Source organism: Furipterus horrens, unplaced genomic scaffold, assembly GCF_987537825.1.
Source record: "Furipterus horrens unplaced genomic scaffold, mFurHor1.1.pri manual_scaffold_8, whole genome shotgun sequence".
Lineage (NCBI taxonomy): Eukaryota > Metazoa > Chordata > Mammalia > Chiroptera > Furipteridae > Furipterus > Furipterus horrens.
In genome coordinates, this window is record NW_028327178.1 from 40,460,385 (window position 1) to 40,479,819 (window position 19,435).

At 35.5% G+C, this 19,435-nt stretch overlaps 1 protein-coding gene across 1 annotated transcript in view; it reads right to left on the minus strand.

Annotated features, from left to right (window-relative positions):
* GREB1L (GREB1 like retinoic acid receptor coactivator) overlaps window positions 1–19,435 on the minus strand; it is a 289,176-nt gene that overhangs the window by 116,962 nt on the left and 152,779 nt on the right. The window contains exons 4-6 of the mRNA XM_090285750.1: window positions 17,206–17,313; window positions 8,048–8,207; window positions 7,647–7,844 (exon numbers count right to left, since the gene is read on the minus strand). Coding sequence (XP_090141876.1) covers window positions 7,647–7,844; window positions 8,048–8,204 — 355 coding nt within the window. The 5' untranslated portion in view covers window positions 8,205–8,207; window positions 17,206–17,313. The remainder of the gene's footprint in view (window positions 1–7,646; window positions 7,845–8,047; window positions 8,208–17,205; window positions 17,314–19,435) is intronic.

Below are 19,435 nucleotides of genomic sequence, written 5' to 3' on the forward strand. Positions count from 1 at the left end.
ATTATTAGTCATTAAATCCCCAGGGGTTTCAAAAGATCATATATAAGAGAGATTTATGAGTTAAAGATTATGTAACTACTCCAATCTCTTTAGTATGTAAATGAGGAAACTAGAATCCATATAGGTTAAGAAAATGGCCCAGCCCTGACCAGTGTGGCTCAGTTGGTTGGGCATCGTTCCACGAATGGAAAGGTCGCTGGTTTGATTCCCAGTCAGGACACGTGCCTGGGTTGTCAGTTTGGTCACCAGTCAGGGCAGATGTGAGAGGCAACTGATGGATGTTTCTTTCTCACAGTAGTATTTGCTTACCTTCTCTCTAAAAACAAATAAATAAAATCTTAAAAAGGAAGGAAGGAAGAAAGGAAGGAAGGAAGGAAGGAAGGAAGGAAGGAAGGAAGGAAGGAAGGAAGGAAGGGAGGGAGGGAGGGAGGAAGGAAGGAAGGAAGGAAGGGAGGGAGGGAGGAAGAGAGGGAGGGAACATGGCCGAGAGTCAAATACCCAGCAAGTAGAAAAGGTGGGACTAGAACCCAGGCCTCTTGACTCCCAAGTTAGATGCTCCTTCATTCTCATTAACATCTCTCTGACTCACATAATGAGTAATCTTCCCTCCTATAGCTTCTTCTTTGCCTACTTTTGCTGAGTCCTTTCACCCAACTTTACAGGCTGTATCCTGGGAGCACCTGATATACCCACCCCTGCCTCCATGGGCTATGATAGCATCTACCTATCCCATACTTGCTGGTGAATCCTTAAAATTCATGGTTTTCCAGGCCCCAAAGGTGACCCATTGTTAGAAAGTGACATTTCTGATGAAACTTCTCAAAGGAATATATTACAGTAAAGGAAAATTACTGGGAAACAGAACAATTTTGGTTCTGGGTTAAATATAAATAGAGCTGAGAAGACACAATGTGGAAATATCTGTAAAGAAAAGTAGAATTTTCTATAGAATAAAGATTATTTTCAAGTGATTTCTGTGGCAAAATGAAAACTACACAGTACACTCAAATTAAGAATCACAGTTTTTTTTAAAGTATATTTTACTTATTATGTTGTCATGGTAGTCCCAATTTTTTCTCTTTGCTCCCCTCTGCCCAATAATCCCCTTCCCTCTAGCAATCCCACCCCCCCTTATTCATGTCCATGGGTTGTGCATATAAGCTCTTTGGCTTCACTCTTTCCTATACTATTCTTAACTTCCCCCTGTCTATTTTGTACCAACCAATTATGCTTCTTAATCCCTGCACCATTTCCCCATTTCTCCCTCTTCCCCCTCCCAGCTGATAACCCTCCAAATGATCCCCATACCTATGATTCTGTTCCTATTCTGGTTTGCTTAATTGTATTTGTTTTTATTTTTTAGATTTAGTTGTTGATAGTTGTCATTTTAGTGTTCATAATTCTAATCTTTTCTTAAGTGAGTTCCTTTGACATTTCATATAATAATGGCTTGGTGATGATGAACTCCTTTAGCCTTACCTTGTCTGGGAAGCACTTCATCTGCCCTTCCGTTCTAAGTGATAGCTTTACTGGATAGATTAATCTTGGTTGTAGGTCCTTGCTTTTCATCACATTGAATACTTCTTGCCAGTCCCTACTTGCCTGCAAAGTTTCTTTTAAGAAATCAGCTGATAGTCGTATAGGCACCCCTTTGTAGGTAATTCTCTGGTTTTCTCTTGCTGCTTTTAAGATTCTCCCTTTATCTTGAATCTTTGTCATTTTAATCATGATGTGTCTTGGTGTGGCCCTCCTTGGGTCTAGCTTGTTTGGGACTCTGTGCTTCCTGAACTTGTATATCTATTCCCTTTGCCAAATCTGGGAAGTTTTCCTTCATTGTTTTTTACTTAAGCTTTCAATTTCTTGCTCTTCCTCTTCTCCTTTTGGCACCGCTATGATTTGGATGTGGTATGTTTGAAGTTGTCCCAGAGGTTCCTAAGCCTCTCATTTTTTTTTCAATTCTTGTTTCTTCATTCTGTACTGGCTGTTTTTTTGTTCCTTACGTTCCAAATCATTGATTTGAATCCTGGTTTCCTTCCTTTCACCATAGATTTTGTGTGGATTTTCCTTCATTTCATTTAGCATAGCACTTCTTCCTTTATGCGTCTGCCATACTTATGCATATCTGTCAAGCCTGTGAGCATCTTTATCACCAGTGGTTTGAACTCTACATCTGTTAGGTTGGCTATCTCCTCATCGCTTAGTTCTCCCACTGGAACCTTGATCTGTTCTCCCTTTTGAGCCATACTTCTCTGTCTCCTCATCTTGACAGGCTCCTGTGTTTGTCTGCCTCTGTGCCTTAGGTAGAGCTGTTGCACCTGTTACATTGTAAGTGGTGAAGCTCAGGTGTTCGTCAGTATGGGAGACTCATTTCATCACCTTGTGGTGCTGTGTAGGGAGAAGGGGTCTGAGAGGGAACAGTGACGCTTGCTCAGCACTTGCCCCTTTTCCAGATACTTCTCCCACTTTCATATGGGACTGGGACCTCTCTAGCTGTTGCCCTTGCCATTGTTTCCAGAGTGGGTAGGTCTGCAGACATTTTAGGACCAGCAGTTTCTTCCTCCACCACAACCCCCACTGGTTTGCACAATCAGAAGCAATGAAACTTTATTTACCCCTGGTGCTGGGGCTGTGAGCTGTGTGGTCTGGTCTGGTGCTGGGAGCACTCCCCAGGTGTCCCTCCCTACTTTTTAAAACGTGCAACTGCACCTTCTGCCGGCTTGCCGCTGCCACTGAGCTGCTGCTGCTGCCACCACCACAACACTTCCTATCTGGCCTTCTTACCTATCTGGGTGAGTATTTCTTCTTTATATCTTTGTTTGTTGGACTTCCATGCAACTCGATTTTCTGGAACTTCTGGTTGTCTCTAGTTTTGAGGTAGTCGTATTCCTTCTTAGTTGTGGAGAGAGATGCAACATGTCTGTTAGGCCTCCATCTTGGCTGGAAGTCCAGATTATACCTCACATAGTTTTTAGTAGTATGGACTTCGAGGTTTTCCTCATCATGATAAAAGAACACCAAGAGTTCATAAGTAATCATTATTTAAGAGTGACTGGATTCTATAAGATGCATGTATTTTAGTCTCCTCCTCTTAAATTTTTTTTGGGAAATATTTGTGACAATGAAAAAATGAACTATTGTATTTTATGCTAAAAATACCACAATGATGGACGTATGTAGAAGGGGCACAGGAATCAACTGTAATTGCTCCCAATGGAAAAATGTGAACAACAAAATAAAATAAGGTAGTATTTATTTATAAACTAAATATCCACAAGTATGTAATGATGTAAATAAATGATTGAATAAATTAATAAAGGAGAAAAAAATTCTCGTGTAATATAATTCCAAATAATATATGTAGATACTCTACCCTCAAGGAGGCAGAGCATAACTCCCCATTCATTATGTGTGGGTTGAGCAGTGACATTTTTTCATGGTTTGGAGAGGGGGTAGGGGAAGAGCGAAGATAACACTCCCTCAGCCACCTGATCCAGGTCAACATTAACAGTCATAAATCAAGTTGATAGCATGTATCCTTGAAATAATATGACGAAAATGCCACTTTACCCTTGAAATATTCCTATCCCAAACCCATAATCCCAATCTCATCAAGAGAAAAACATCAGGCAAATTCCAATAGTCTTCTATAACATAATATACATGACCAATGATTCCTGAAGCTGTCAGGGCCACCAAAAACAGGGAAAGTCTGAGAAACTCACAGCCAAGAAGAATGTAAGGAAACATGATGACAAAATTTAATGTGGTATCCTGGTTGGGGATTCTGGAACAGGAAAACAACAGTAGGTAAACACTAAGAAGTCCAAATAAATTATAGACTTTAATTATTATAAAAATTAATGTAAGATGTTAACAATAGGGGGAACTGCAGGGATATGTGGAAATTCTTACTATTTCTTTCAATTTTTTTGTAAGTCTATAACTATTCTTTAAAAATTCTTCTTCTAAAATGTCCTATTCTCTTCTTGCCTTCTAGTTAATTACAAAACAAGTTGCACAGGTTATTTATTTAAAATTATTTTCCTATGTTTCTCTTTTTCTTTTGAAGATTTTATTTATTTATCTTCAAAGAGGGGGCAGGGAGGAAGAAAGAGAGGGAGAGAAACATCAGTTGGTTGCCTCTTGCACGCTCCCAATCAGGGACATGGTCTGCAACCCAGGCATGTGCCCCCACTGGGAATCGAACCAGCGACCTTTTGGTTCACAGGTTGGGGCTCAACCCACTGAGCAATGTCAACCAGGGCTGCACAGCTAATTTTAAGAGAAAAGAGAATAGGTGAGAAAGAGAAGGGAAGGCTAAGCCTCAGAACAGGTCAGGAAGATATCAACTGAAGTAAAAAATAGTTGCAAAATCAAACAAAAGTTCCTAAATTCAGTTTGAAGTTATTCTAAGAGCATGCTCACCTGCCAAGGGTCTAGCCGGTTTTTTGTTTTTTTTTTTTAAGTTTAAAAAAAATTTTTTTATTTATCCATTTTTAGACAGAGGAGAAGGGAAGGAAAAAGAGCAGGAGAGAGAAACACCAGTGTGTGGTTGCCTCGTATGCACCCTGAACTGGGGACCTGGCCCGCAGCCCAAAAATGTACCCTCACTGGGAATTGAACTGGCAACCCTTTAGGTCACAGGCCGGTGCTCAATCCAATAAGTTACACCAGCCAGGGTAGGGTCAAGCCTATTTTTGTGATACTTATTACCTGATTTTCCTGGAAACCCTCATTCTTGGAATTCAGATCAGCTAATTACATATAAAACATACCATCAGGGATCCCCAATTAAGAAAAACATTATGCAAAGACCTATATTTATTTATTTTTACAGATTGAAAATTAGCTGTGTCTGTAAAGAGTGGGTAGCTAAAGGATCCATGAAATGTGATTTATATTTCAAAACCTATAGGATCCAAATATTTGTTGTAGCGGGTGGTTCTATTTTTCCACTATTAGAAATGTTAAATTAGTCACCTAATAAAGATCAAATATTAAATCTCAATTAAAATCTCAAACAAAATGAAAAGAAACCTTACTACTCCCCTGTAGGATAATTTCAGATTACCTCTGAACTAATCCTGAAAGAAAGATCTAATCTTTCTTTTAGAAGCAAAAGAAGCTACTGCAAGACCTGGGAAAGAGTATGCAAGAAAAATAAGTTATCATTGAGGTGGGCATGCAAATAATTTATTTGACAAACATGCCTCCTCAATAGTTTCATGTTCTGAGAGTAAAAGTAAAATGTTGCCTAAAACCAAGACTCTTGCAGCAAATTATTTTAATATAAAAGAAAGTAGAGGGCTCTTCTTTATAAACTTTATCTGCATTTCCTTAAGAAAATAGCAAGGTTTTCCCTTCACAGAACCAGATTTGCATTTTCCAATTATCTCCAACTTGAAGGTAATCTAAATGGGGGGAGGGAAAGTTTACTGAAACAGCTGTAAACACAAACTAAAGTAATCAAGGCAGTATTTGTGGGCCTAAAATCTGGTTGCCCTTCACCCTTTTAGACAACCAACTGTCTCCCAGCAGGGTAAGAACCTACACTATTCCAATAATTTACATAAGAAATTAGCAACCAAAATTTACATCTGAATGGTAACCCACAGAAGCCCATCAGGTGTTAAGTATCTGCTTATCTAAATTGTCTCTAAAAATAGCTCAGCTTCTTTAAGCCTTAGGTAAATAGAGGATTTCCCATGACAGGAAGGTGGTCCACTGAAGCAAGTCCAGTATTATATTGCCCTATTTCACTGACCTTTTTATAGGGAAAATTTCAGAGCTTTGAGTGATAAGACTCTTAGAACTACCTTAGAACGAGCCAAGTTGAAAGAGTCATGGATGAACTGTAAATTATCAAACTATAAACTATGCTTTTTGTTTTTAATGGCCACCCTCCAGTGAATTAAAGGGGGAAAACAAATGAATTAGTTATAAGAACCAAAGAGGCTGATGGAATCTAAGTGTAGCCAGTATTTTGGGGTTGAATCTTGTGCCCAGGTGAGACCTGTTTACTTAGGAAAAATGTTCCTCTAAGCTTTTCATTATTTTTTAACTATTACCCTTCCCTTATACCTCACAGAATCACTTGCTATCTGCTAGATCACTAAGTTTATACCTTGGTGAGTCTGAAACAACTTTCCAAATCTGGTTATATACCTAAAGCCATGCCAAGGGCACAGGAAAAACAAGGGAACCCTTCCCCTATTTTTGGTATAAAATTTGTTATTTCACAATAATCCTCTAAAGCTTTTACTTGGGTTCTATTTAATTCTTATGTAGAACAAGATTTTTGATGACAGTCCAACAATATTTTATGCACTATTTCCACTTCTAGCTGTTACTTGACTGATTAATGAAATAAAAGGCATTAAAATGGATATAAAACAGCTAAGTGGAAATCAAATGCTAGTCACCTCCCACACCTCCACAGGTTTAAAGGCCTGTATTACATCAATAATGAGTAAATCGATATATATTGTACTATATTAAGTCAAGGCAAAAGAAACCAGTCATGTGGAAGCAAATTCATAAGGAATGGTGTGTGCCAGAAGCAGGCCCAACTCCAAGAGCATGAGCACTTAATTGCTAGAGACCACCTGTAGTGAGGCAGGCGTAGATAAGCTACCAGGAAGATTATTCAGGTTTCCAAATCCCCCAGGTAGTTTATCAGATGAGAAACTTGGAGGGAGGGACAGAAGGAGAGGGAAAGGGAAAGAAAGAAACCAAGGAGAAAAACTTCCAAACATTGCAAACTCTTTACTCTGGCTTTGCGTATTTAAATCTCTAGTTCATCCAAATTATTTGCACTTCAAGCTTTGTAGAGGAAACGTCCTGAAATTTTACTCCCTCCCTCTCTTTCTCTTTTCTCTCCACCCCCAGCATTTTCATGCAGTGGAATCATCCCAGGTCCAAGTCAGTCTGGATATAAAAGTTATACTCTGGCTAATAATGGATAAAGTAGAATTCACATACTAGTTAGGGTGGGAAAGCCAAAGAAACAGCACTGTATACCACAAAATGGAGGGAATAGAGTGTAATTTAAGTTGTTACATCATGAAAACCAGGAAATACTGAGAAAGTTTTATATTAGGATTTTCTTTTTAAAAGTGTGGTTATAAATTTGATAGAAGAGGTGATTGACAAAATAAATAAAACGGGATTATCAAAATATGTACATTTTCCTCTTCTACAGATAACAATATATTAAATGAGTGTTCAAAATAAATGGAAAAGGGAAATATAGAGCATCTGATATCTCTGTTATTGTTTTGATGGTAGAAAATAAAGAAGTAGAAAAGAAAACACTAAAAAAGTTCTGGAAGTAGTATCGCTCTTGCAGGAAGTACCTGAAATACTGGAAGAACCTTCACCTGGATCTAGGCTTGCCATTGCTACATACCATTTTAAAAAGTCATCAACTACTGTGAATCTTAGTCTCTTCATCTATATGATGGAGTGATAATACTTGCCTTTCTCATAGACACATGCTGTGAAGTCATAGGAGATAATGTAAGAGCATAATTATCCCTCATTCCTTTCTGAAATTACTATTTTCTAGCCTTGAGCACCACATCTAATGATTTATTGGAAACTAGCCAGGCAATATCAGAGGGAATGAAAAAAAAATTAAAACCCACCATCTGTAGTGCAAGACCCTTCTGGGGCAGGTTTTTGTGAATAGGGAATTGGTGGGCTATTTGAATCAGACATTTCATCATCATCTTCATCATCTTCCATTTCATTAACTGTTAGACTGTTAGAAAAATCCAGGCTTCCATTTTGAGTGTAGCGGTGTACCAAGTCTTTATCCAGATCCTCCACCTTGGGTTTTACATCTGGGTAAGCAAATAAATCATAGCTAATTTAATAAAATGATGTTTAGGAACGATGACCAAAAGAAAAATTCATAGGTCTGAAAGACATCTGAAGAAAAGTAGACAAGCATTTTCTAACAACCAGTTTATTTCAAAGGTCCCCCATTGAGAAAGCCCACTTCTTTTAAAAGGAGTCTAGGAATGTGTGGGGTTAAGAAACTTACCTGCAGATGAGAATGGATGCTGGTCAGGGTCCAAGTACAGCTGGGAAAAAATTGGCCGTGGTACCACACTACTACATCTCAGAGAGGCTTCTATGGAATTGTGGAGAGCTTCCTCAAATCGAGCAGATTTCAATTGCCCAGCATATGAATTCCCCATGGTCTGTACCACCACCCCCAAAGAAAAAGAGGAAGGAAGGAGAAAATCGACATAATTAGAGGAACATATGTTTGCAAAGTGCATATATAGCCATTATAAACCTTATTCCTGTATCCTAAGATATAAACTATATGAATTATACATATATTTCTTATTACAATTTGTGTAAATTATGTTATATCACATTTGTTTTTTGTTTTTACAGTCCCAATACATTACAAAAGGCATTTTAAAGGATCTTGTATCTGATAATCAAACAGTAATAAATGCTTTATGTTAAGGTTCTCCAGCCAGTAAATCAAGATTGACTTGGCAATTGTGAAGCACAACCTTGTGACAATTGGACCACACCTCTACCTTAAAACTGCTGCACTACCGGAACCTCATACCAACTCTATCAATTGTTTCAGAGTAAATCTCTAATTACTTTTCTCTATCTTCTAAGATCTTATTACCCTAGGGGGAAAGAAAGATTCTTCTCTTGAGGGAAGGAAAAACAAAAACGAAAGCTTTTAGGATGACATATTTAGTTGACAAATTTCTGAAAGCAAGATTTGAGCCTTTTAAATTCAGAAGACTCAATTATGTATTACTAGCATTTACTTGAAAAACACCGTTGTGTCTTTTATTCCATCTGAATCACAATCTTATTTGAGACTCTTCAGGAAAAGTTTATAGTAAGAAATTCTAAAGTCATGGCCTTTAATTCTCATCACTAATACTTGTATAGAACTTGCTAGCTACAAAATTTTCCACGTTTATCAATAATAATTACAACTCACCAGGTGTTAACTATTGACTACAATTTTCAAAATATGGTCTGAGGTCCCTGAGACCTTTTTAGGGGTCCAGGAGGTCAAAATTGTTTCAAACCATTATTAGGATATTATTTGCCTTTTTTAACTCTCATTCTCTCATATGTGTACAGTAAAATTTTCCAGATGCTGCATAATGTGTAACATTGCAACAGATTGAGTGCAGATAGACTACAATTCTCACTCACTTTTTAAAAAGAAATAGTTATTTTCATAAAATGTTATTTATGTTAATACATAATGGGTTTATTGTTTTTTGATCAATAAATATTTTAAAATTTCTTAGTTTTAATTTCTAATAAGTATAATTCACATAAATCTCAGTTTTTTAGAGTATAAAATTCTAATGAATATAATCCACATAAATAACTCTGTTTTTCTAGAGATGAAAAGTTTGAGAACTGTTGGACTAGGCAGTATACTAAGCACTTCATAAAGGTTATTTATCTGATCCTGAGTATTCTGAAGTAGGTATGACCTCTTCCCACTTCATAGATAAAAAAAACTAAAGCTTGGGGAAGGTAAATGACTTGCCCATTACCACCCAATTGGTAAAGGTTGGAACAAGGACTCAATATCTAGCCATGTGATGACAAATCTTGTACTCCTAGAGTACCATATAAACTCAACTTGGGTAAATCTCATTATAAGAAAGGTAATTTTGAGAGTATCTCAGCCCCACTTTTTCCAACGAAGTATGGGACAGATATTAAATTTCATCTGGAATTCCAACCTGGATTAACTCCCAGAAGGAAGTCCCTGGAGGACTGCTTGAGAAGAATACTGAATGCTATGCATCTGGGCTCAGCAGGAGGAGCCAAGATCCAGTGGTGATGACTCAGAAGATACACATAATCCTACAAGAGCATTAGCAATACTCAGATGAAGACAAAGAAAAGTAACCATGAAGAGACTTAGTAGAGTAAAAGGAACTGACTGACTTTACTCCAAATGAAAACATAACTGGGCATTGTTAAAAATGGTGAGGATAATGTGAAGAATTACAGAACTGACCCTAGACTTCTTTAATGCTGACTATGAAGTTCTGTCCCTTCCCATCGACAGTTCAATGCTTTTCTTGAACATGTAGGGTTTTTCTGCTATTCTTTATTTTATTTTTTATTGAATATCTTGGGGTGACATTGGTTAATAAAATTATATAGGTTTCAAGTGTATAATTCTATAAGACATCAACTATATATTGTATTGTGTATTCACCACCCTTAAGTGAACTCTCCTTCCATCACCATTTTCCCCCCATACCCTCTTTTATCTCCTTCCATCCTCTTTCCCCTCTAGTAATCACTATGCTGTTGTCTGTGTTTATGAGGGTTTTGTTTGTTTGCCTGTTTATGGCTTAATCTCTTCACTTTCTTGACCCAGCCCTGCAACCCCTCTCCCCTCTGACAGCTGTCAGTCTGTTCTCTAAGATTCTATTTTGTTAATTTTGTAGTTTTGAAAAACAGATTATTATTTAAAAAGATGGTAAGACAAGTGAATTTGCAAAGTGAACAGCCCTCCACCACTTTGTGGTTCTTAAGGATTTCAGGGAAAATAAAATTAATTCCTGTGCTTGGACTGAGAACCTCTTATTAAGAGTGGCAATTTCTACTATAGCCTTCTAGCATGATACTCCAAATGACTTCCCCCAGTTATGGTACACTTATACTGACTCAACTGTACTCCCTCAACAAGTTTCTCTTTTGACCAAATATAAATATTTTCAAGGCACTGCACTTGGGCTATTAAAAAAAGTTGACTTTTAATAACTATCTGAAGGACATGAACATTAATTTTTTAAAATGATCATCACAGTTAATGACAAGAAAGAACAAGAAAAACACTAATTAAAAAAAAATCAGCCCTGGCTGCGGTGGCTCAGTGGATTGAGTGCAGGCCTGCAAACTGAAAGGTCACCAGTTCAAGTCCCAGTTGGGACACATGCCGGGGTTGCGGGCTAAGTCCCCAGTTGGGGGTGTGAGAGAGGCAACCACACATTGTTTCTCTCCTACTCTTTCTCCCTCTCTTCCCCTCTCTTTAAAAATAAATAAATAAATAAAAATTTTTTAATCATGTACATGCTGAAAGAAAAAGAACTGAATCTAAGATACTATTTAAGTTTGCCTAGTTTAACAGCTATTTTTTAGGTTATGGAGCAAGGTAGCTGGGGATATATAGCCTAACTAGCTGTTAAACTAGGCAAACCTAAATATTCATAATTCATTTTTTAAAAGGTTTCAGATTCATATTTACAAGCTTTATCTACTGAAAAAGTCCAAGAAGCAATGACAGTTCAATAACAATAAGCATTTTCTAGTACCCTGATTGTGGTTTATTCATACCATTCCTACTGAAAAGAGTCCAGGCTCCTTGAAGGTATCATCAAAACCAGGTCTAGGGCAGGAAATACACAGGATGAGCCTTGAACATCTTGTGCCAGAAAGCAAAGAAGCTATCAAGGATGAATGGGTCATGTCAGAAGATGTAGGAGTCAACATGAAGTGTTCCCATGGGCCAAAGATTAGAGAAATTCAACATAAAAGAGAATAAATGCAATGGACTGAAGCATATTTAAAATGTAAAAACTCACAAATTAATTTTTATATTCAAGGAGAAAAGGAGAGCACTCCTTTTGGAAAACAAAACCAAAACAAAGTACCTAATTGAACCCTACTATAAGGAAAAAGAGTGAAGGTGAAGGCTTTATCTTGCTCTTCCTGTATTTCAAAGTAACCAAATAGTCCTGGTGTTTGAGAGTTAAAAAAAAAAATCTTAAAGAATTCTGGCTATAATAAATGTGGAAAGAATGACAGTTATAAAATTAGCACTTTGCAACCCTTAATTCAAAATTCGATTTGACAATGATAATAAGTGATACCATTAGATAAGAAGCTAAAGGGGACCTTTATAACTAAGGGATGAAGCTGATAACTCCTAAACCCACTGATCAAGTTTAGCATCACTAAAAGTGAGACATTGAGAGGCTGTGTGCCTCTCCATGGGAGAAATATGAAACACACACGCACACTACCTAGGAAGTATTCCTGCCAATAGGTATAATGATTATAGCCCAACCTCTAGAGCTAACTTGTATATATAGGATCAAGGAACAAGTAAATGAAATCACAAGGAAACAAGCAGATTGAGAATGAGGGACAAGTGGACAGAGCAAGTGATCTAATTTCTGCAACAAACAAAGCTATCTAGTTTGTAAATGGTGGAACTAGTTTGTTATTTCCACTAAATACCCATGTTTTTTCCTACTAAAATACGCTATTTGAAATAGAAAAAAAAAGATGAAAGTGAAGATGATAAATTGTGTGTGAGGTGTGCGTACAGTTGTTTAGGGTTTGAGGGTTTTTTTTCAAAGGCACAATTTATTGCCTATGTGCCAGGCATAGTATTAAAAAGACAACTTTGTGTAACTTGCCAGTTTTCTGTTACCTTCTTCTCTACAGATATGGCCACCCACTTTCCAAACTTTAGCAATCATCCACCCTGCCAGGCAGCATTTATAGAAATCCCACTATTAAAGTGGTTAAGCACATAGGCCCTGGAGTCAGATGACCTTAATTCAAATCCTGCACCCACTAGCCTGTATGATATTGGACACTTCACTTAGTCTCTCATCTGTAAAATGGGGTAATACAAACAATGCCATAGATTTTGTGAGAATACATGAGATTTTGTACACAGAGAAAGTTCTTTTGTATAGTTCCTGGCACAAAATAAAAATGCAGGTGATATTAGAAGTAATAGTGTGTTTTAAAAAAAGTATTATGCTACATTGAGGATACTAAGACAACTAAGATGCATGCCTTCCCTTGTATGTATTGGGCACTACAGTAGATTCTGGGACATTGTTCTAGGAACAAATGACCATCATCAACAGAAAAGTTCCAAAAGCTGCTATTTGATATTATATATAATTTATTTATTAGGAAATTTTACAATCATATATACACAACATTACTGTCCCTTCTAGCAAGCACTCTTTGACTTCATGTAAGAAAATTACTTGCTATAGGCATCACTGTTTGCACACCTTTTCTCTTAAAAATATTCACTGACAAGAGTGATAATATGTGACTACTAGACAAAGAAAACAAACATGATTCTTGCAACTTCTTGTAGATTCTATAATCCAAAATTAAAAACAATCATATATTCACAGTTCTCTTTTGTGCTGTTTTTCATTTCATTTATTCTTTAAATTGACATTTGTCCCTCTTAATACATAGTTGGGTCTACTATTTATCTGATTCTTCTATTGGATTGTGAGTTCCTGGGAGAAAATATTTTGTTAAAAATGGGAACTGCATTTAAGAAAATGAACACATTGAGCTTTTTTGTGTGTCTTATCCAATTATACATTGTGGGTTTGAAGAGATATTATCTCTTCCCAAGCACATTCCAAAAAAGCACAAAGCTAACCATGTATTCAAAACAAAAGTTTTATTTTATTTTTAATCATTCTCCTTGCTGAAAATCTTTAGAAAATGTGAACAAATTAAAAGATAAAATTTCCAATCTTTTTTAATAGTTCTGTACATTTAAATGTGGATGAATCTCTTTTGACAATTTCTGAAGGCAAAAGTATTTTTGCGACTGAAATAAAAACCCAGCCTCAAAAGCAATTCTATAATTAACCATTTTTACCAACATACACACAGGTATGTACTACATCTTAAGTAGTTACAGAAATAATTGTAATATGCCAACTAGTTTAATAATTATTATTAAAAACTGTCATAATTAAAAGATAAAATACAACGCTATATTTCTTTGTAACAAAGAGTTAAATGTAACTACTCAAAATCTTTACTTTCTTGTTCCTTGAAATACCAGAAATTCTTTCGTAAAATAAACACATCTCGTCAAGACTCTCTGGAACTAGTATAATTACCAGAGGCAATCCCTGTGTAAGATCAAAGAAGCAAAACAATAATAGGCAACGTGTGACCTCTACTGTGTCACCAGAGACCAATTTTTCAACAGGGAGAAGAGTCAATAATCCAGAACAGAAAACATTAAATAAGGAGAAATGCTCCAAAGTGTGGCTTACCACATCCATCAAGGGTGCCACATTCAGAGAGTTCCCAATCTCTATGGTTTCAGGGAACAAACTTCTGGGGATTTATCACAATAATTTTTAAAAATCTGCATAAAATGTCAGAGACAAAAGTCAATTTCCCAAGTGAAGAGGAGAAATTTCTAAGGGTATTACAGTAATTTTCCACATTTCGCTGGATGCTTTAAAAGTATCATGGGAAGGGCACAGATGATTAAATATTTTTCATATAATATTCATCTAATTTCTCTTACTTACCTATCCCCATTTAATTTTCCTAATAAGTTGTCTGGAAAGTGAGCTATATACATTCCAGATAATTAGTAATAACACATTAAAGACTTCTGCAGGTTTTGTTTTGGTAATACTGGGTCACTAACTCTAGAAACAAGGCTTTAGTCTCCTTTGTAATGTATTTGGATGAATTATAAGGGTGCAAAGAGGGGTAAAGGAATTTCCACTCAGTAATTACAGTCAAACAGAAACACCTTTAAAACTGATTTTAAAAAGCACCACAAATAAAATTGTGTGTTAGAATCAGAAAATCTGATTGTTTTTCTTAGATATGACTGCTAAACAGCTGTCTTTCATCTTTCAAAATCAGATGTGAGTTAGGGACTGAACAAATGATGCTGAATTACCTAACTTGCAAAAACAAAACACCCATTCTGCTTAAAAGTAAAAGCACTGGAAATTCAAACCAAATTGAACATTCTGTTCCTATATGGATTTGTTGCTACTACTACCTTCATCTTTCCACTCTGTCATCTGCCTCTGTCTTTCCAACTTCTTATTAAATTGCTAATTGTATTTGTCAGGTTTGCCACAATTTCAATGCTACTTAAACAGCTGTAGGTTTTCTCTAGGCAATTATCAGTCACTACACTTAGGTTTCTAAATTAGTTGTTGAAAGGCACTTTAACCTCGAGAAAATAGACAAAGAACACTGTACATAGACACACTGTACACTAAGCCTTACATTAAAGTATATGTGGCTTTAAAATCAGTAATTATTAAAAATTGAAAAAAATCACACACACAATTCACATATTGTAAATTTATAAATTAGAAAGAAAATGCTAAACAAAGCCTATATATGGTAAACTTCTCATCATTTTACCATTTTTCTCTTATTAGTACATATTGTAATATACACTCTTTCTATGGATATGTACATGTACTTAGTGTATAAATTGGAACAGCTGCCAAATTCCTCTAACAGACCCTTTACCACCTGTCTACCAGAGGCTAACACCTTTCAAAGGTATCTACAATCATATAAGTGGTGTACTGAGGTCACGGGCTGCAGGAAAGAAAGCTCTTACAACATTAAGATTTTCCCTGCCTTCTCCACTTCCCTTCAAAGAGAAAATTCTTTATTATATTTGTTTTTTAAATTCTTTATTCTTGACTTTAGCATTTATTTTCTTCTTAAACTACAAAATGGGTAAGGTACACATTCAGGGAAAAACACAAGGTTTAAGGTTATTCATCAACTGTTACCCACTTCTATGAAATACACCTAAATTAAAAAAAAAATCCTTCTATAATCCAGAAACATTAAAATTCATGTGCCACTTATTCCTTTCATATATTAAAGTAAATTCAAAGATAACTTTTTAAAAGTTAACAAGTGTTGGTGTCTTTAAAGGTTTATAATATCCTGTTTGTGGGTTACTCAAAAGCTTGTTAGAATAATTTTGAAATTAATCTAGGCTCATTCTTTGCCCCTCTCTCCCCCACTTTCTCATTCAGAGAAAGAAAATGGTGCTATTTCAACAGTGCGAAATTCTTCACTGAGAGATAAATATGAAAAATGATAAACATTTTGGAAAGCAAAGTACACCTCAAACCCTAACTGTTTTTTCAGACCTATATTGACTCTTACAGTAGTTGCCAACATTTGGTAAGGATTATACTTCCATTAGACAAAAGCAAGCATTCCTTAGATAAATCAGGAGTTTTTGCCTTGAGACTCATAAAACCTTTTCACAACACAGATTTTCAAGAGAATCCTTTAAGGTTTTAGGAAGCTGCTCCTTTTACTAAGTAACAAAATACACCCCATGGTGTCTCACTGACCCCACTCAGCTGTCCTTTGACCTCTTCAATTGTTGAAGCCTAACTCCAGGGCCCACAGAATTTGCCTCCCATATCAAAAAGGGGAATGTTGCTTCCTCAAAGCACCTGGTGTAACAAAACGCAACAGTTCTCTCTCTTCTGACTCCTCAGCTCTCTCTCTGACCATTTTCCAGATGTTCCAGGCCCAAATGTTAAGCCAATACTAGGTTTCAGGATCAGGATCTGTGTGGTCACCATGAGGGAACAAACAGGGACCAGGCTGAAGTGGCAATGACCCTCTTGTTCTTTCTGGCCTCAAAAGGATACGACGGGTTATAAAAGAGGAAAAGATCTTTGGACTCTCTTGGAAATGCCAGGTTATTTAAGCACATTGTAACTTCCAAAAGGAGAGAGACAGTATTGGGTTATGCCCTGACAGATGAGGGTTAGCTAAAATAGTAACCATAAATGCTCAATTCTAAGTAAACTTTTGATTTTCTTTGACATAGGAGGAAGAAAAGCAGTGAGTATAACCATTTTTTTCTTTTCTAAATCACAAGCCTTCTAAACATAGAAAAAATACTTCCATAAAATTTTAAAAACATACATCTCAGGATAGTGTAGTATGATCAAATTTTTAAATATATGCAGTCATTAGATATGATTTGGGTTTGTCTACAGAGGACAATAATATATATAATTAATAATCTCTTATTAGACAATTTGAAAGATAAAACCAGAATCAACAAAGGGGAATCAAAATAATTAGTTCTTATAATCTTAATTTAGGTATATAAGAAATAAAACACAGAGGCTGCTGTAGGGGAAAAGAACATTGCTGAATAGTGTTTTTCTTTTCTTTTTTTTTTTGGTGGAAAGGATGGAGGACAGAGGAAAGCAGAAAGGGGAGGAAATGAAAGAGGAGGTCATAGAAATATCTGGTTAATCAGTTTAAGGACCAAATATAGTAGCTTTATTTAAATACTAAATATAACTTCATAACACAAATATGATTTTGAAAAATTTGGGGGGGCATATTATAATTGTACAATACCTTGGTTTATTTATTAACATTTTTGAATCACGTTCATGATTAAGTTGGGATGTCAACACTTCAGGGAGCCTGATGCCTAGATTTTACTTGTTTAAAGTATTTTTGCACCTGCAAAAAACATGAAAATAAAAATATATACATAAAAGTGAGTTAATTTCTAAATGCATTATATTCCAGAATACAGTAATCTAAATATTTACAATTCTACAAAAATTATGAGAAATTAATTACCAAAATCTTACACTTCATATACATCATAACTGCCAAATACAGATATTTCTCCTTCTTAAATGCTCCCAAAATAATCATTCATAATTATGTATTAAAAAAATTTCTGTTGTTCTTAAGATTCCCTCCACTATGTGTAAAATTAATAATTCTGTCAAGTCTGCATTTTTTCTTTTTAGTTTCTTTTTTTAATTAAAAAAAATTTTTTTTATTGTTGTTCTTATTACATTTGCCCTAATTTTTTCCCCGTTACTTTCCACTGCAAATCTGCGTTTTAAACAGGTGTTACCATAATGCTAAATGCCCAGAGACCTTTTTTATTTTTTCTTTTTAGGAATAAAATTAGTGAAAGATAATTTTCTTATTCTAAATTTAAATTCTGCAATCGCTGATGTTTCTCAGAATTTACCTCTTCAAAGAAATATCAAAAATTTAAACATAGCTAATGTTGATTAAAATTGTTCTTTACTTTTTGAAACTAATGCTTTAATAAGAAAAAAAGCCTGTCAGAAGAAAAAGAGCTACTGTTTTCCTACTCTTTTGAGTGGTGTATTCTTAGAAGAAATTAGATTAAATAATACAATTATATAACTGGGTGAAAATTACAGTGTGCATATAATCCTGTTCTCTACGTTGATTATGGTCAATATAAACTATTGCATGGAAAATAGTCATAAAGCATCAAATGAAATAAAAACTGTTTTTTACTGATTTTTATACATAATTTAGAAGTGTTTCTATTCCTTTGTTACTGTGTCTAAAGAGAAAACAAGATTTTCCTAAGAATGTACTAATTTCAATATGCTTATTTATAGCACTAAAATATTTAAAGTGACATTAACTTATGTTTTCTAAAAAAAGTTTTAATTTTACTCTCCTTTTATACCAACTCAAAAGAAAAAAAAAAAAGAGAAAAGCACCATTTTAGATTTTGAAATAAGAATCTTTATCTTACCTCTCTTAGTGTCAGAAGAATGTCTTCAGGCAAAAGAACAATTAAAAATGCAAGACTCAGATTTTCAAACTCATGTATTTCCCACCAACCCACACACAAATAGACATCCTTTTGTCAGTAAGGAATTTTGCTACCTACATCTAAACCCAAGATTACCCCATATGGTCAACAAGGTCAAACTGCATTACTGCCAATGAAACTGTATGACTCCACAAGGACCTTAATGATTTTTAAAAAAGGTCAGTAATCCAATTCCAATAGCTTCAGAGTCTAAAATTGCTAAATTTTGGCCACGTGCTGCACACTTCACCTGCTAGTAATGACATTTTTGTATTTTCTTCTAATTACACTCAAAGCTAAGACCTTTGGCCCTGGGCCACAGACCCCTATTCAGGCTGCACACATTCTCTTAAACGACCTGATCCTTTGTTGTCACTCTTACTCTTTCATCTATTATTTACACCCATGGAGAAGGAAGATACTCTACCATTTGTATAGCTTAAAGCTTCTAATCATCTTAATTTCTTTGCCTTTCAACCTATGGTCTTTTTCATAGACAAATGCCAAAAAGTTTGACAAAATCATTTTTTTCAACCACTTTCCCCTCACCCCCAACTGTTCTTCCCCTTTCCTACTCTGTGACCAAGTTCTTTCCTGTTCCTTCGCTGACAGAGGAGGGACTCTGTACCAGCCAGGATTTACAAATTAGACTTCTGCCAATAAAATGAACTTCTTAATATAATAGAAAGCTCTCCACCTTGTTCTGACAGATCAATAACAATTATATTTTTTCTTTCATCAAAAAGCCCACTGAATTAAATAGAATGTTCCTTGAAATACTTAAAATCTGCCCCTACATCCATAAAGCATAGGCACAGGATTTTCAGAATCCCTCTGCAAAAATGTCAAAGAAGCTGCAATATAAACAGTAAGAATGTCAGTTATGTGACTAAAGCCTTTCAAACATTTTTATATCTATAGCTTCTTACAAGAAAAAATAAATGAAAGAAAAAGAGAAAATAAAATATAAAGAGAATTTTAAAGATT